Source organism: Schistocerca americana, chromosome 9, assembly GCF_021461395.2.
Source record: "Schistocerca americana isolate TAMUIC-IGC-003095 chromosome 9, iqSchAmer2.1, whole genome shotgun sequence".
Taxonomy (NCBI): domain Eukaryota; kingdom Metazoa; phylum Arthropoda; class Insecta; order Orthoptera; family Acrididae; genus Schistocerca; species Schistocerca americana.
The window spans coordinates 118,847,451-118,864,697 of record NC_060127.1 but is presented as its reverse complement, the minus strand read 5'-3'; the positions used below and the strand labels follow the sequence as shown (position 1 = coordinate 118,864,697).

The window sequence follows — 17,247 nt, the reverse complement described above, 5'->3', positions numbered from 1 at the left end:
CGCCAGTATAGCGATGACGAATACACGCTTCCAAAGTGCGTTCACCACGATGTCACCAAACACGGATGCTGTTAACAGAACCTGGATTCATCCGAAAAAATGACGTTTTGGCATTCGTGCAACCAGGTTCATCGTTGAGTACACCATCGCAGGCGCTTCTATCTGTGATGCATCATCAAGGGTAAAACATGATGGTACGCATTTCTCCTCCTTAGACGAGACATCATGACAACATTTCACCAGGCAACACCGGTTAACTGCTGTTTGTGTATGAGAAATCGGTTGGAAGCTTTCCTCATGTCAGCACGTTGTAGGTGTTGCCACTGGCGCCAACCTTGTATGAATGCTCTGAAAAGCTAATCATTTGCATATGACAGCATCTTCTTCCTGTCAGTTAAATTTCGCATCTGTAGCATGTCATCTTCGTGGTGTAGTAATTTTAATGGCCAGTAGTGTAGAAAGAGAGCAAGATCTTAAAAGCTAGAGTGAATACTGTTTCCTGTTGTCTATTTCTGTATGCCACGCATTGGTTCATAATGAAATTGAGAGTAAGACCCTCGGTAGACCAAAGGCTTCCCTCTAATCAGCATATAAATGCCAAGATGTTAAAACATTATGCATTGTGAATGTTACTGTCAAAAAACTGTATTCTGATGTATCTTCTACTCAAAATGGGTGATTTTGTGTCATTTGTCAGTATCTTGTATGAATGCAAGTGAGGACCACTTGATGAATCCTGCTTTGAGAAGTGGGTAATAGTCAGTTCAACTGACTGCAGCTTGTTGTCTGTAACTTCCTGCAACTGTCTACCCCAGTTTTAGCCATCACCTGTTTTGTTGCCCAGGAGACTACAGCAGCCTGTGAGAGGGGGGAGGGGGGGGGACACATTATAGTGAACAGCTATGTTTTCATGGTAGGCTGCATTTGTTGCTGTCAGCTACCTTTGTTACTTCCATTCCAATCTTTGTAGGTGCCTAGCAGTATGCCACATTCTTTACCAGCCTTTATAGGAGAAGGATAGTGTGTTGCACCATCTTGACTGTGTTTCTTTGTTTGTGTTTTCAATTTTATGGCCTTCATTGGAAGACTCTAGCCAACTTTATACAAAGAATTTTTCAGTTTCGTGTCACCCCAGTACTTATTCTGATGTGTCGACAGAAGTGCCGACACAGTGTTATTTTGAGGGGGCCGATAGGCACACTATCTAACGCAGACGGGCGTGAATTCTGGAACAGGATAACTATTGAATGGTAGCAAGAAAAGTACGTAGCTGCTTTATACTTAACTTTAATCACTCCTTGTGATACATCTCTCTTGACTATACAAATGAGACTCGTAATATACATGCACTGTTACAATTGGCGCCTTGCTAGGTCGTAGCCATGGACTTAGCAGAAGGCTATTCTAACTGTCTCTCGGCAAATGAGAGGAAGGCTTCGTCCGTATTGTCGCTAGCAATGTCGTCGTACAACTGGGGCGAGTGCTCTATCGTATATCGAGACCTGCCTTATGGTGGCGCTAGGTCTGCGATCACACAGTGGCGACACGCGGGTCCGACATGTACTAAATGGACCGCGGCCGATTTAAGCTACCACCTAGCAAGTGTGGTGTCTGGCGGTGACACCACATATTCATTCTCTCGGATCTCATCCTTCTTTCTTCATCGGAAATCGCCCTTCCTATTGTCTGTTGATTCTCCTTTGCAGTCTGGTTTGTTTGTCTGTGAATTTCCTGATTTTGTCACTTTTGTTTCTCAGGTCTTCCAATGTCATCTGTAGCTCATCCATATCTTCCTTGATTTCTGTAATCCACTTAATGTTGCACTTACTATTCCACAATTTTTCTCTTATTCTCCTGATGATCCTGTTCTCTGGTGTTCTGATTAGATATCTGAAAATAGAAATGCATTTCTTCCTGATTGTACTCATTACTGAATCTATTTACTTGTAGACTGTTTCATTTGCAGATACTCTCCAGTGTCCATCTTTCTGGTACAATTTGTTGATGCACATTCTGATGATTCTTCTCTCTAGTTTGAGTATTTTGTCTATTTGTGGAGTGTTAGTTGTTTTGAAGATGGTTTCACTTGCGTATGTTATTTCTCGTTGAGTCACTGTTTTGTAGTGTTTTAATTTTGTTGCTATTGACAGGCCCTTTTTGTTGTAGGTGTACTTAGTGATATATTGTGCTCTAGTCAATTTGTTTATTCTGTTATGCTATGTTGGCTTTTCATTGAGGTTATATATTATGAGTTCTCCCAGATATTTAAATTTATCTACAATTTTGATTTCTTGGTTTCCTGTGGCAATTTTGTTTATGAGTGGTGGGTCAGTTAACATGATGACTGTTTTTTCAAAGGATATTCAAAGACTAATTTTCTGTGTTATTTCCTGTAGTGAGATGATTTGTTGTTTGGTTTCTTGAATATTGTAGGACAAGAGAGCAAGGTCATTAGCAAATCCTAGACAATTTAAACTTATGTTGTGTTTGCATCTTCCAATTTGGATGTTCTTTGCGTTAGTCTTGTACCATTCCCTCATTATGTATTCTAAAGCACAGTCGAACAGCAGGGATGCCAAGCAATATCCTTGTCTTAAACCTGTTTTTATGATGAATGGCTCAGAGAGTCCCCCCTGAACTTGACTTTTGATACAGTGTTAGCTAAGATGAGTTCTATCAGCTTGATTAATTTTATATCGAGCCCAAAATTTCTTAAGATTTTTAACACTGAAGGCCTATGGATACAGTCATATGCTTTTTTAAAGTTCACAAAGGTTATTAAAAGAGGTTTATTTCATTTATTATAATATGCTATGGATAATTTTAAAGTGATGATCTGTTCTGCACAGCTTCTCCAAGGTCTGAACCCTCCTTGGTATTCACCTAATTCTTCCTCTAGTTGCACTTTGATCCTCTTGTGTAGGATTCTGGAGAAAATCTTATATGTGCAGTCTGTAATTATCTGGGTTGCTTTTATCTTCTTTTTTTATGGAGTGGGTGGATTATGGCTGTGGTCCAATGTTCGGGAAACTTTTCTGTTATTCAGATTTTTGTTAGGGCTACATGTAAGGATATTTGAACTGTATCACTGGAATATTTCCACATTTCTGAAAAAAACTTGGTCTTCTCCACATGCCTTATAATTTTTCATCTCTCTGAGTGCTGTTTCCACTACTTGCATTGTTGGAGGATTTATGAGGACTATATTATATGTTGGGTGCATTTGCTGAATAGTGTGCAGAGCACTGAGGGAGTCCAAGCAGACAAGAAAGTTCCCTCCACCTAGAAATCTCATCTCTTCCAGAGCCTTCTTGATTACCCACAGCTCTGCAGAGTACACTGAGACTTATTACCTTTTTTTCCAAAGTAGCTTCTTTTTCTCTTAATGTTTATAACATACATCATCCTCACTACAGGTGGCATGTAATCATCCTTAGGTGTTAGTGTCCTGCCCTTCCTTTTAATTTTCCCCTACCTATCTCTCATCCTACCTGAGGATGGAACAATTAGTTCCAAAAGTGAGGTAGTGTGTCACTTTTATACTGATTTTCAGAGGGAGCAATAAGTAAGTTGGGGGGATATGTACACAACAGAAGACAAATGAATAGCTTTAAGATCTGAAACAGTGAAGGCAGTAGAGGATTGAAAGGTAAAAAGGTAAGATGTAGCAGAAATCTTTGAATAATACAAGAGATGTTGAATTTAATCAGTGAAAGCAATTTATCATGGAAACATCATTATTAATCAGACATTTTATTACTCTTTGGATTACACAATTGTGACAGTGTTTGCATGTGCCCACAGTGTTTACATTTACATCTACATCTATATTCTGCAAATCACCGTGAAGTGCATGGCTGAAGGTACATCCCATTGTGCCATTTGTTAGGGTTTCTTCCCATTCCATTCGCATATAGAGCATGGGGAGAATGATTGTCTGAATGCCTCTGTGTGTACCATAATTATTCTAATCTTATCTCATGATTCCCACGTGAGTGTCATGTAGGGGGTTGTTGTATATCCCTAGAGTCATGGTTTAAAGTTGGTTCTTGAAACATTGTTAATAAAGTTTCTTGGTATAGTTTAGGTCTATCTTCAAGAGTCTGTTAGTTCAGTTCCTTCAGTTTCCCTGTGATACTTTCCCACAGATTAAACAAACCTGTGACCATTTGTGCTGCTCTTCTCTGTATATCTTCAATATCCCCTGTTAGTCCTATCTGGTATGGGTCTCACAGACTTGGGCAGTATTCTAGAACCAGTTGCATGAGTGCTTTGTAAGCAATCTCCTTTGTAGACTGATTGAACTTCCCATGTGTTCTACCATGTGCTTTACCCATGAATGAGCCGATGTGATAATTCCATTTCATATCCCTACAGTGTTACAGCTAGGTATTTGTATGAGCTGGCCAATTCCAACACTGGCTCATTGGTATGATTGTCATAGAATATTACTTTTTTCATTTTGTGAAGTGTGCAATTTTACATTTTTGAACATTTAAGGTAAGCTAGATCTGATTGAATATTTATGCAGCTTCTTTCAGACAGTACATCATTATACTGACCTTCAAAGTAGTCACCAGTTTGTAGCAGTTCTGAAGCAAATGCCGTGAAGTGTTTCTTTCAGTTTAGAAATCGAGTTGAACTTACAAGGGCTTAAGGTATAGAACTTAGCAGCCTCATCAGTCAAACAAATCAATAATAGCTTGCACTGTACATGCTTGAGCATTGTCCTGCAAAATGATGGTCAGGTCCTGCATAAAGTGTCATCACTTCTGTCTCTAGGCTGGTCATAGGTTGTGTTCCAAAAATGAACTGCATAGAGACAGAAGTGATGACACTTTATGCAGAACCTGACCATCATTTTGCAGGACAATGCTCAAGCACGTACAGTGCAAGCTGTTACTGATTTGTCTGACTGATGGGGCTCCTAAGTGCTATACCAGCTACTGCACTCCCCTGACTTAAACCCTTGTAAGTTCAACTCGATTTCTAAACTGAAGAAAACACTTCACGGCATTTGCTTCAGAACTGCTACAAATTTGTTGGGCAATAGATTGCAAAACTCAAACTGTCAACACAACTGGCACTGCTAAGAGTATCCTACAACTTCCACATTGCTGGCAAAGGGTTATACACAATGCTGGTGACTACTTTGAAGGTCAGTAAAACTTTGAAACATGTATCCATTTTGTATGAGCTGTAAATAAATAGTTGCCACTATTGAAGTTCCAACCCTCGTATACAACATGAACAGCTCGGGTCCCAACACACTTCCCTAGGGCACACATGGAGTTACTTCTACATCCAACAATGACTATCGATCCAAGATAACGTGCTACATCTATCCTGCCAAGAAGTCTTTAGTCCAGTCACAAATTTCACTTGATCCCTATATGATCATGCTATTGACAATAAGTTTAGATGTAGTACTGAGTCAAACGCTTTTCAGAACTCAAGAATTACTGCACCTACCTGACTGCTTCAATCCAGAGCTTTCAGTACATCATTCAAGGAAAGTGCGAGTTGGGTTTAACACGATCGATGTTTTCGGAATCCGTGCTGTTTGGCACGGAGGATGTCATTCTGTTCAAGATACCTCATTATGTTTGTGCCCAGAATATATTCTGAAGCTCAGAATACGTGTTTATGGAGTGTGGAGAGATTTGCCACCAGCAGGTTGGCCTGTGGCCACGCATCACCTGACCAGAGGAGCAGCATCAGCTGGGGCTCTGTTGAGGCACTGACCTGGCAGCAGTGGCGGCCTACAGTGCAGACGGAAGACACCCTGGTTGCTCAGGACGTAACGTGTCGAGGCACTCAGAACCGCGCCAATGTCCAAGCATATGTGAGATGTCTTTCAGCTACAGTGCCCACATGTGCGAGTGGCAGTGATCAGCATCAATGTTTGCCCACCTAGACGAGACGAGACGAGCGAGCAGCTGCACTGCCCCAGGCTCGAACTCTAGGCTGCTGAGGTAGGAGGCTGGCAGTGCGTGATGGTTTACCTGCTGGAGGCTCACTACCCGGAAGGCAGGAAGTCACCAGCATAGGACTTAGCTCAGCTGGTAAGTCCACTGCTACTAGGAGTAGGATCCAGCTGTGGCACCTCGCAAACCAGTGTCGACACTTAGGCTGGCGTAACTCCCCCCTTGTAGGTGGTGGCTGGCTAATGGTACACATCTATGTAAAAATGAGGGGAGTTACATAGGCTCAGCTTACCCCTGTTATGCCACATTGTTGATTTCTATCCTGTAACCCAGAACAGTGTCCTGTGTAGTAATCAGGGCACCAACACTACAGTGGCCCTGCTGTCTATTGTGCTGGCAGTATTGTGCACTAACTAACTGGTCAGTGCTGTGGTGCTGGTTCTTACTGCATCAACAGGTTATAATTTTGTCTGGCTGGCCCTCTTCCACCTTCCTGCCGACGGTTTCTCACAGTAACACCGGGCAGTGTCTTTGTCTTACTCGAGCACGCAAATAAAATAATGGTGGTGCTATAGCAGAGAATGAGCTGGGTAAAAATGAGATTTGCATGAAATGAACAATAATGAAGCAGAAATGACTATAGAAGAAATGCAAAGGTGTTGAAGCACACATAACTGGGAAAGACAGATACATCATATAGGAAAATTAAAGAAATGTCCCTGAGAAAGAAATTATTACTTCTGAAAGATAGGACAATGCCCTGTACTTTTTACATCTCTGTAAACAGTATTACATATATCACCTCCAGAATATTAATACTGTTCAGCAATTCTGTCACATTACTTATTAATCATATGTAAAATAAATTAGAAGTAATTTCCATAATTATCAGTGTGAGTATATTAATAGTTTGTGAGAACACTTTAAAGAAGTAGTCTGTACTGGCTGCTTTTGCCTGTTACTGTATAATGTGACTCGTTCGGAAATTTGAAGCTGTGCACTAAATAAAATGTGAAAACTTGGTATTCTATGACTACAGTATCAATGTGTCACAGTGGTAATTCAGCAACTCATACAGATATTTGGGTGTAAAGATTTAGAGGGATATGGAATGAAATGAGGTGACAAAGGCTTTTCAATTGTGTCATCTGCTCTTACTCTGTCAGTGCCCTTCAAAACCTCTGTGTGCTGAACACCGCCCATCCCTCAGTGCAACGGGTCCAGGAAAGCTGTCACTTGCTCACTCTTGATGGAGCCACTGTGATTTTTATGCGGGTTCCTGGTCATGTTGGTCTGACAGGAAATTAGGCCACTGATGCTGCTGCTGAGGTTACAGTCCTCGTATCTCAGCCTGCTACTTCTTACCTTCCCTCCGATGATCTCTGTGTTACCGTCTGTCAGCAGGTGGTGTCACTTTGGGATCACCACTGGTCTTCCGTCTCCCAGCAGCTTGGATGACCTCCTCTCAGCCCTCTCACCATGAGGAGATCATTTTAGCTAGGTTGTGTATTGGGCACTGTCATTTTAGCCATTGCCACTTGTTAAGTGGTGCTCCCCCACCACTTTGTGCTGATTGCACTCAACCTTTAACGGTCCCCCATTTCCTGACAGAATGCACTTTTTTTAGCCACTTATGTTCTCATTTGTGTTTGCTGTCTGAGTTACCTGCCATTTTAGCAAACGATGTGCAGGCTGTGTGCAGACTGTGTTTTAATTTTTATCCATTGTAGCCATATGGCGAAAGACACTTAATTTTTCGTTCAGGACCTCCATTTCTCTATGATGTATTTTATAAATCTTTCTCCATGCCCCTGATTTTAGTTGTCTTGTCTTCCATTGATTAGGATTCATGTGTAGTTGTTTTTAACTCCTTTCTTTGTCTTCATGTTCTACAGTTTTGACATGGGTGCCCGTGACCCTAGTTGTTTTTGTGCTCTAAAACAAAACAAAACAAACAAACTGCATAATTTGAGTTGTAAAAAAAAAAGAAAGAAAGAAAGAAAGAAAAATGTCTGATAGAAATTAAAGTTCAGAGGGAAGAAATAAAACTTTGAGGTTTGCCAGTGACATCATAATCCTGTCAGAGACAGTAAAGAACTTGGAAGAGCAGTTAAAAGGAATGGATGATGTTTTGAAAGGTGGATGTAAGATGAAAGTCAACAAAAGCAAAACAAAAATAACAGAATGTAGTCAGATTAAATCAGGTGATGCTGAGGATTAGGTTATGAAACAAGACACTTAAAATAGTAGATGAAATTTGCTGTTTAGGCAGTAGAATAACTGATGAAGGTCAAAGTAGAGAGGATATAAATGCAGACTGGCACTGGCAAGAAAAGTGTTTCTTAAGAAGGGAAATTTGTTAACATCAAATACAGATGTGGGTCAAGAATACTTTCCTGAAAGTTTTTGAATGGAATATAGCCATATATGGAAGTGAAACATGGATGATAAACTGTTTAGACAGGAAGAGAATAGACTCTTTTGAAGTGCGGTGCTACAAAATAAAGCTGAAGATTACCTGGGCAGATCCTGCAACTAATGAGGAGGTACTAAACAGAATTGGGGAGATGAGAAATTTGCAGCTCCCAGGTGGTATTACATATTCCAAGACATCAAGGTATCAGCTGATCAGTAGTTAGGGAAGTGTGGTGGGTAAATATGTGGAGGGAGACCAAGAGATGAATACAGTAAGCAGATTCAGAAGGACGTAGGATGCCATAGTTATTTGGAGGTGAAGAGGCTTGCACAGGATAAAATAACATGGAGAGCTGCATGAAACCAGTCTTCTGACTGAAGACCATAACAACAACAACAATAACAATAACAACATTAACAACAATTTGAGGTACAGTTCTGCATAGCAAACTGTGAACTCAGTAGTGATAAAAGTGGTGGTTGTGGTAGCGATTTGGTGATGGTTGGGATGCTGATGCTCTAAGGTTCACGGAAGTTTTGTTTGAAAGTCCTATATTCATTTGATTTTGCTTTGCGAATCTTTCATATAATTTATAATTCACATTACATTTTTCTTTAAATTTTCTGTTGCAGCAATTTCTTATAAGAAGATAGTTTGTGGCTGTTTTTCTGTGTATCCATGTCACAACACGTGTGTGTGATCTACAGTTTTCGTGCCACCATTTATTGTGACTGCTGACACAGAATTGGTGTGCTAGGGGAACCCTGGGCGCACTGTCTGCCACGATGTGGAGTGCCCGCCCCCTGCATGCCCAGCCCGGGACGCGGTGCTAGTGGCAGGCGAGTGCTGTCCTCGCTGCCCACCCTCGCCTGGCTGTATCCATCGGGGCCGCTTCCTCTACGAGGGCCAGCTGTGGCTCAACCGTGAACATGGTTGCCACTCCTGCCTCTGCAAGGTCTGAACATGTGGTGTGCACTTTCGTGTCATGTGTAGTTTGTGCACTCTGCAGATCGGTCAGCTTCATCACGTACGTCAGTCTCCCGCAACGTGAGACACGTACATCATGAAATATTCTTGTCAAAACCTTGTTTTCACCTTCATTATTTTCCATATCCTCTTTTTCTTCTTCTGTGCAGCTCATTGTTAGCTTGTAGCACAGAGTCACAATTACAAGGGTGGTCTGTAAAGTTCTTTGCCTCACCATAGATTACAGCACCAGATGGATGGTTTTTTTTCCACAGAGGTCGATACAATTTTCTACATGCTCTGTGTGAAACTGCAAGTCATTCCATCCAATAATTCACCATAGACAGCAGTTTGAACAAAGTGCAGTGCTTGAAATCTCAGAAATGGTGAAAATTGAGTATCATATAGTGACAAAGTTTTTGGTAAAAGAGGGCTTGACGCCAGCTGAAATTCAATTAAGGCTCATAAATGTGGACAATGAATCTTCTTCAATTTACACTGTGAGTAATTGGGCTGCCAATTTTAAATGAGGCCATGGAGGTGTTCCAGTTGATTGCAGTAAAGACATCCAAAAAGTGTAACAGCTTCAGATACTATTGGAAAAAATGCACAATATGAACCTGAAAGATCAGTGTCCAAAGGTATGTGACATTGCCAAGGTTATGGGGATTTCGAAAGAATGAGTCTGCTTCATTTTGCATGAAGAATTGCACATGAGAAAGTTTTGTACAAGTTGGGGGAGCAGAAATGAATTCACATTTTTATATATTTTTGTAGTAACCAAATGATACCTACCATTTATATTCAACAATGTGTGCAACATAGGCAGAATCAAAACAGCAATTGAATCAGTAGACAGAAGCCAGTTCTTCAGTTCCAAACAAGGCAAAGACAATGTTATCAGCAGGGGAGATCGTGGCACTGAAATAGTACCCCAAAAGGACATCTACTGTTACCATAGTAATGCTAAGTGTCAATAATGGACATTAGTCTTTCTTTTACTGGAGTATGTAGATTAGAGGTTATGTTCCAAGCAAAAATTTAATACAGACAGTATTCCAATATACCCGTGCTGCAGATGACATCTAGTATTAATAGTAACTTCCAGATTTCTTGTGCTGGCCAAAGGGCATACACAGTGTAAAAGAAAGTTAAAATACATATGTAACCTAAACAACAAAAAATCTGATATCAACACAGTATATACACTGAAGAGCCAATGAAGCTGGTACTCCTGCCTAATATCATGTAGGGCCCCGCAAGCACACAGAAGTGCCACAACATGACATAGTGTGGACTCTGCTAATGTCTGAAGTAGGGCTGGAGAGAATTGACACCATGAATCCTGCGGGGCTATCCATAAATCTGTAAGAGTATGAAGGAGAGGAAATTTCTGAGCAGCAGGTTGCAAGGCATTCCAGATGTGCTCAGTAATTTTCATTTCTAGGGAGTGTGGTGGCCAGCAGAAGTGTATAAACTCAGAAGTGTGTTCCTGGAGTCACTCTGTAGGAGTTCTGGATGTGTGGGTGTCACATTGTCCTGCTGGAATTGCCAAAGTCTGTTGAAATGCACAATGGGTATGAATGGATGCAGGTGATGAGATAGGATGCTTACATACGTGTCACCTGTCAGAGTTGTATCTAGATGTATCAGGGGTCCCATATCACTCCAACTTCATGCCCCACACCATTACAAAGCCTCTACCAGCTTGAGCAGTCCCCTGCTGACATGCAGGATCCATGGATCCATGAGGTAGTCTCCATACCCATACATGTTCATCTGCTCAATACAATTTGAAATGAGACTCATCCGACCAGGCAACGTGTTTCCAGTCATCAACAGTCCAATGTCAATGTTGACAGGCCCAGGCAAGGCATAAAGCTTTGTGTCGTGCAGTTGCCAAAGGTACATGAGATGGTCTTTGGGTCCTGAAGCCCATATCAATGATGTTTCATTGGCTGGATTGCTTGCTGACACTTGCTGATGGCCTAGCATTGAAATCTGCAGCAGTTTGCAAAAGGGTTGCACTTCTGTCATGTTGCATGATTCTCTTCAGTCGTTGTTGGTCCTGTTCTTACAGGATCTTTTTCTGGCTGCAGCGATGTCAGAGATTTGGTGTTACACCAGATTTCTGATATTCACAATACACTCGTGAAATGGTTGTGTGGGAAAATCCCCACTTCATCGCTACCTTGGAGATGCTGTGTCCCGTTGCTCGTGCCCCGACTATAACACCATGTTCAAACTCACTTAAATCTTGATAACCTGCCATTGTAACAGCAGTAACTGATCTAACAACCACTCCAGACACTTGTAGTCTTATATAGGCATTGCCAATCACAGCACCGTCTCCTGCGTGTTTACATATCTCTGTATTTCAATATGCATACTTATATCAGTTTCTTTGGCACTTCAGTGTATTTTCACAAATGCCATACACTAACTTTCTCTATTGAATGTAAAAATACTTTTTGTTTACTCCCACTTGCATAGGGAGAGATGACCATAGCAATATAATAAAGTAAATCAGAGCTTGCATGGAAAGATTTAGGTTTTCATTTTTTTGATGTGCTAGTCAAGAGTTGCACAGTCGAGAAAGAGTGTGAAAATAGTTGTATTAACCCTCTGCCAAACAATTAATTGTGAATTGCAGAGTTATACGTAGACATAAATGCATATGCAGGCAGTTGGCCATGGCCTTGTTGAAAGAACCATCTGACATTTGGCCAAAGTGATTTAGGAATACCTAATGGCTGGACAGAGCACAGGCCTTTGTCCTCCTGAATCTGAGGGCCATGTCTCAACAAACTCACCACATCATCAGGTTGTATATACTTCTATTACATTTGTACTTAGTTTGAATAAGTTAGCTTTTTCTGTTGCTAACATAAAAAATACACTGAAGTGACTAAAGTCGTGGGATAGCAATATTCACACATAGAAAGCAGTAGTATCATGTACACAAGCTATAAAAGGGCAGTGCATTGGTGGAGTTGTCATTTCTACTTAGGTGATTTGTGTGGAAAGGTCTCCAACATGATTATGGCCACAAGATGGGAATTAACAGACTTTGAATGCAGAATGGTAGCTGGAGCTGGATGCGTGGGACATTCCATTTTAGAAATCGTCAGGCAATTCAATATTCCACAATCCACAGTGTCAAGAGTGTGCTGAGAATGCCACACTTCAGACATTACCTCCCACCACAGACAACATGGTGGCTAACGGCCTTTACTTAACAATCGAGAGCAGCGGCATTTGCTGTGAGTTGTCAATGATAATAGATGAGGAACACTGTGTGAAATAACTGCAGAAATCCGTGTGGGATGCACAACATACTTATCCGTTAGGAATTTGCAGCAAAATTTTGCATTAGCAGGCTATGGTAGCAGATGACCATCATGAGCCCCTTTGCTAACAGCATGACATCACCTGCAGCGCCTCTCCTGGTCTCGTGACCGTACTATATCAGTTGGACCTTAGGTGACTGGAAATCTGTGGCATGGTCAAATGAGTCCCAATTTTGGTTGGTAAGAGCTGATGGTAGGGTCTGAGTGTGGCGCAGCCCCCATGAAGCTGTGGATCCAAGTTGCCAACAAGGCACTGTGCAAACTGGTGATGGTTCCAAAATGGTGTGGGTGTTTACATGGAATGAACTGGATCCTCAGATGTTCGACTATTTGGAGGCCATTTGCAGCCACCCAAGGATGTGATATTCCCAAAAATATATATATATATATATATAATGGAAGGAAACATTCCACGTGGGAAAAATTATATATAAAAACAAAGATGAGGTGACTTACCGAACAAAAGCGCTGGCAGGTCGATAGACACACAAACAAACACAAACATACACACAAAATTCAAGCTTTCGCAACAAACTGTTGCCTCATCAGGAAAGAGGGAAGGAGAGGGGAAGACGAAAGGAAGTGGGTTTTAAGGGAGAGGGTAAGGAGTCATTCCAATCCCGGGAGCGGAAAGACTTACCTTAGGGGGAAAAAAGGACAGGTATACACTCGCACACACGCACATATCCATCCACACATACAGACACAAGCAGACATATTTAAAGACAAAGAGTTTGGGCAGAGATGTCAGTCGAGGCAGAAGTGTAGAGGCAAAGAAGTTGTTGAAAGACAGGTGAGGTATGAGTGGCGGCAACTTGAAATTAGCGGAGATTGAGGCCTGGCGGATGACGAGAAGAGAGGATATACTGAAGGGCAAGTTCCCATCTCCGGAATCCGAACTCCGGAGATGGGAACTTGCCCTTCAGTATATCCTCTCTTCTCGTCATCCGCCAGGCCTCAATCTCCGCTAATTTCAAGTTGCCGCCACTCATACCTCACCTGTCTTTCAACAACTTCTTTGCCTCTACACTTCTGCCTCGACTGACATCTCTGCCCAAACTCTTTGTCTTTAAATATGTCTGCTTGTGTCTGTATGTGTGGATGGATATGTGCGTGTGTGCGAGTGTATACCTGTCCTTTTTTCCCCCTAAGGTAAGTCTTTCCGCTCCCGGGATTGGAATGACTCCTTACCCTCTCCCTTAAAACCCACTTCCTTTCGTCTTCCCCTCTCCTTCCCTCTTTCCTGATGAGGCAACAGTTTGTTGCGAAAGCTTGAATTTTGTGTGTATGTTTGTGTTTGTTTGTGTGTCTATCGACCTGCCAGCGCTTTTGTTCGGTAAGTCACCTCATCTTTGTTTATATGTATATATATTTTTTATTTATTTATTTATTTATTTATTTATTTTTTTTTTTTTGACAGTGTGTCGTGTCACTGGGCCCCAATTGTATGTGATCGGTTTGAAAATGCTATGTCCTCGACTGTCACCTCCACTGTGGCCACTGTCTCGAGATGGCTTTGCCATCTTTCTCCAAAGGGAAGAGGAATGCTTTGTACCTCAAGTGCTCAATATTCCGGCATGACACCACAAAGCAATACCCTGCATATTGCTGTCACACCAGGTGCCTGCAGCTGACACTGTTGGACTTCACTGTGCCATACGCTGTGGTAGGGAGGGCGCCGCGATCACAGGACAGCTGGCACTATTTCGCATCCACAAAGCCACATGACATCGACTGTTTCCAAGTACCCTTATGCCGGGTGGCCAATATAGGACTGCCTCCTGCAGCTCTCCAGGGGTGTGAGCTGATGAGTGTGCTGCCAAGTAAACGACGAGTCACCAATACAGCACTACCAGGTGAAGACAATGCGAGTGCACCACCAATTGGGATCACAACCGATTCCGACCTTGGAGAGCAATCGATGGTGACAGACTGTGTGCTAAGATCAGAATGATCTCTCTTGCTCTTTGTAGAGATTCAGTTTCTGTGTTCCATGTTTTCTTGTTGTTTCATTAGAGAAATAAATTCTGTAGTTCAAGGCTACCTGGGAACTGCCCTTTTTCAGCATGCACCATCCCACAACGGGATATATCCAAAAACATTATGTACGGAAATACGGAAGCGTCCGATCCCGCCCGTCTGCTTTGACCCATGACGTCACAAATATGGCGGAAACAACCATAAACCATGATTCCAATATGGCGCATATAAAGTTGTTATGTACACATTATGAGGACAAAAATACATCGAAAAACAAACACACACACATTCCACAAAAAGCCTAATGACACTAACGTGACAAGTGCGGGAAATAGGAGGTTTTTGGGTGGGTACAAACTAAATATAAACAAATTTACACACCCACCCCCATACAAAACCACACAAAATGATGAAAAAAACTGACATCACAAAACTCCCCAAATACCACTAAACACAGTATCATCTGGAATCGGACACTTCCCTTGACCTATATAGCTCAACAGCAGCTCCCGATCCCATAAATTAGGTCCTAAACACTTCCCTTGACCTATATAGCTCAAAAACATCTCCCGATACCAATACCAACATTCACAGCCATACATTGGGATCGAACACTTCTCTTGACCTGTTATCCTTACGACATCTCCACATACAGCCATCCATGGTCTGAGATGCCGGAACTTTAAGTAAGCCTCATTTCTTCACGACATACTGAACACTTCACGACTTCATCCAAAAATCTGAATAGTTGAGGAAATTTTATTAGAGACAATGCACTGTCCCCTATCATAGTCGACAACCGAAAACTGTTGACCCTGTCAGTCATATCCATACCTACCAAAGACATAAAAAAAGCAATTTACCAAAATTCACACGACGCCACACTCTCAAACTAAACCAAAAACATCACCTAACACACCACCAGAGAGCACCACCGATCGCATCAAAATGACACCTACAAACATGCCACTCTCACAAACTAAATTCCGCGCCGTCGTGACGTCACACACAACACCCTTACGTCATGGGTCAAAGCCAACGGGTGGGATCGGACACTTCGGTCGACCCTTCTGTACTACTCGAACGAATAGTTTGGCCACCCAAATCACCTGAAATGAATCCCATCAAACATTTATGGGCATAAATGAGGGGTCAGTTCATGCACAAACTCCTGCAACACTTTTGCAATTTTGGTCGGCTATAGAGGCAGCATGGTTCAATATTTCTGCAGAGGACTTCCAGTGACTTGTTGACTCCATGCCACGTTGAGTTTCTGCACTACACCAGGCAGAAGTAGTTCCGAGATGATATTAGGAGGTATTCCATGACTTTTGTCATGCAGTATAATTATCTAACTCTTCATGAGGGGCTGATGACTCAGATAAAATGGTGTGACTTTGGTATTATGGTCTAGAATAATCTGTATAATTGTTATTGTTATTATTATTATTTCTCTTTCCTGTCTCAGACATTATGTCTGGTTAAAAATGGAAAGTGATGCGGACCTTGATCAAGCGTGACTTCCTTTTAACTGTACGGTATATGTTACATTGCATTTAGGAACTTTCGGGTAATTGAACAGGTATCAATAATTACAGATTTCTGTAGTTGTATATATACGTTTGGATGTAGCTGTATTGCGTTGATGTACTTGTGGATATTGTGTGGTATGACTCCTGTAGTTGATAGTATAATTGGTATGATGTCAACTTTATCCTGATGCCACATGTCTTTGACTTCCTCAGCCAGTTGGATGTATATTTCAATTTTTTCCTCCTGTTTTCTTCTTTATATTATTATTATTATTATGTCCGCCCCAGTAGCTGAGTGGTCAGCGTGACGAATTGCCGTCCTCTGGGCCCGGGTTCGATTCCCGGCTGGGTCGGAGATTTTCTCCGCTCAGGGACTGGGTGTTGTGTTGTGTTCATCATCATTTCATCCCCATCCGGCGTGCAGGTCGCCCAATGTGGCGCCGAATGTAATAAGACCTGCGATATGGCGGCCGGACCTGCCCCGCGAGGGGCCTCCCGGCCAATGATGCCAAACGCTCATCATCATCATTATTATTATTATTATTATTATTATTATTATTATTATTAACTCCAACTCTCTAAGTAATCTTTCACTGTCAAGTATGCAATTTTTAATAGGTAAGGTTTGACTGCCTTTTTAAATAAATGTATTTTAAGCAACTCTCCCATCTGCTTGGGCAATATGTTATTCATTTTAATCTCTGATATGAAATGCTGTTTGAAGTTTCTATGGTTGTTTTTCCTTTCTGAATGTAAATCCAAAGTGAATCTTGTGTCACAATTGTGTACACTGTATAACTATTGGTAATGTACTTTTCTTTGTTTCTCCTGATGTGCACAATAATAATTCATTTAACACAATATGGATACACAATTTTTTTAAATATTTCTTTGCAGTGAGCTCAATTACTGCTTTTAGTTATTATCCTTACAGGCCTTTCCCCAGTTTGGACAATGTATCCATGTTTTGTACATTTTACCCTAGAAAAGTATCTCACAGCTGTGAAATGAATGTACATAGGAGTAGTATGTCACCACAAAGCACTGACTTTTGCACTTTGATGATAGCATTCAAG

At 41.6% G+C, this 17,247-nt stretch overlaps 1 protein-coding gene across 3 annotated transcripts in view; it reads left to right on the top strand.

The window, feature by feature from the left end:
- LOC124551220 overlaps positions 1–17,247 on the top strand; it is a 146,667-nt gene that overhangs the window by 103,600 nt on the left and 25,820 nt on the right. For 2 of the 3 annotated variants that reach the window (XM_047126209.1, XM_047126211.1), the window contains exon 9: positions 9,101–9,298. The exons of the other annotated variant lie outside the window; for it this stretch is intronic. In XM_047126209.1, the coding sequence (XP_046982165.1) occupies positions 9,101–9,298 (198 nt within the window). The remainder of the gene's footprint in view (positions 1–9,100; positions 9,299–17,247) is intronic. 3 annotated transcript variants of the gene reach the window in all.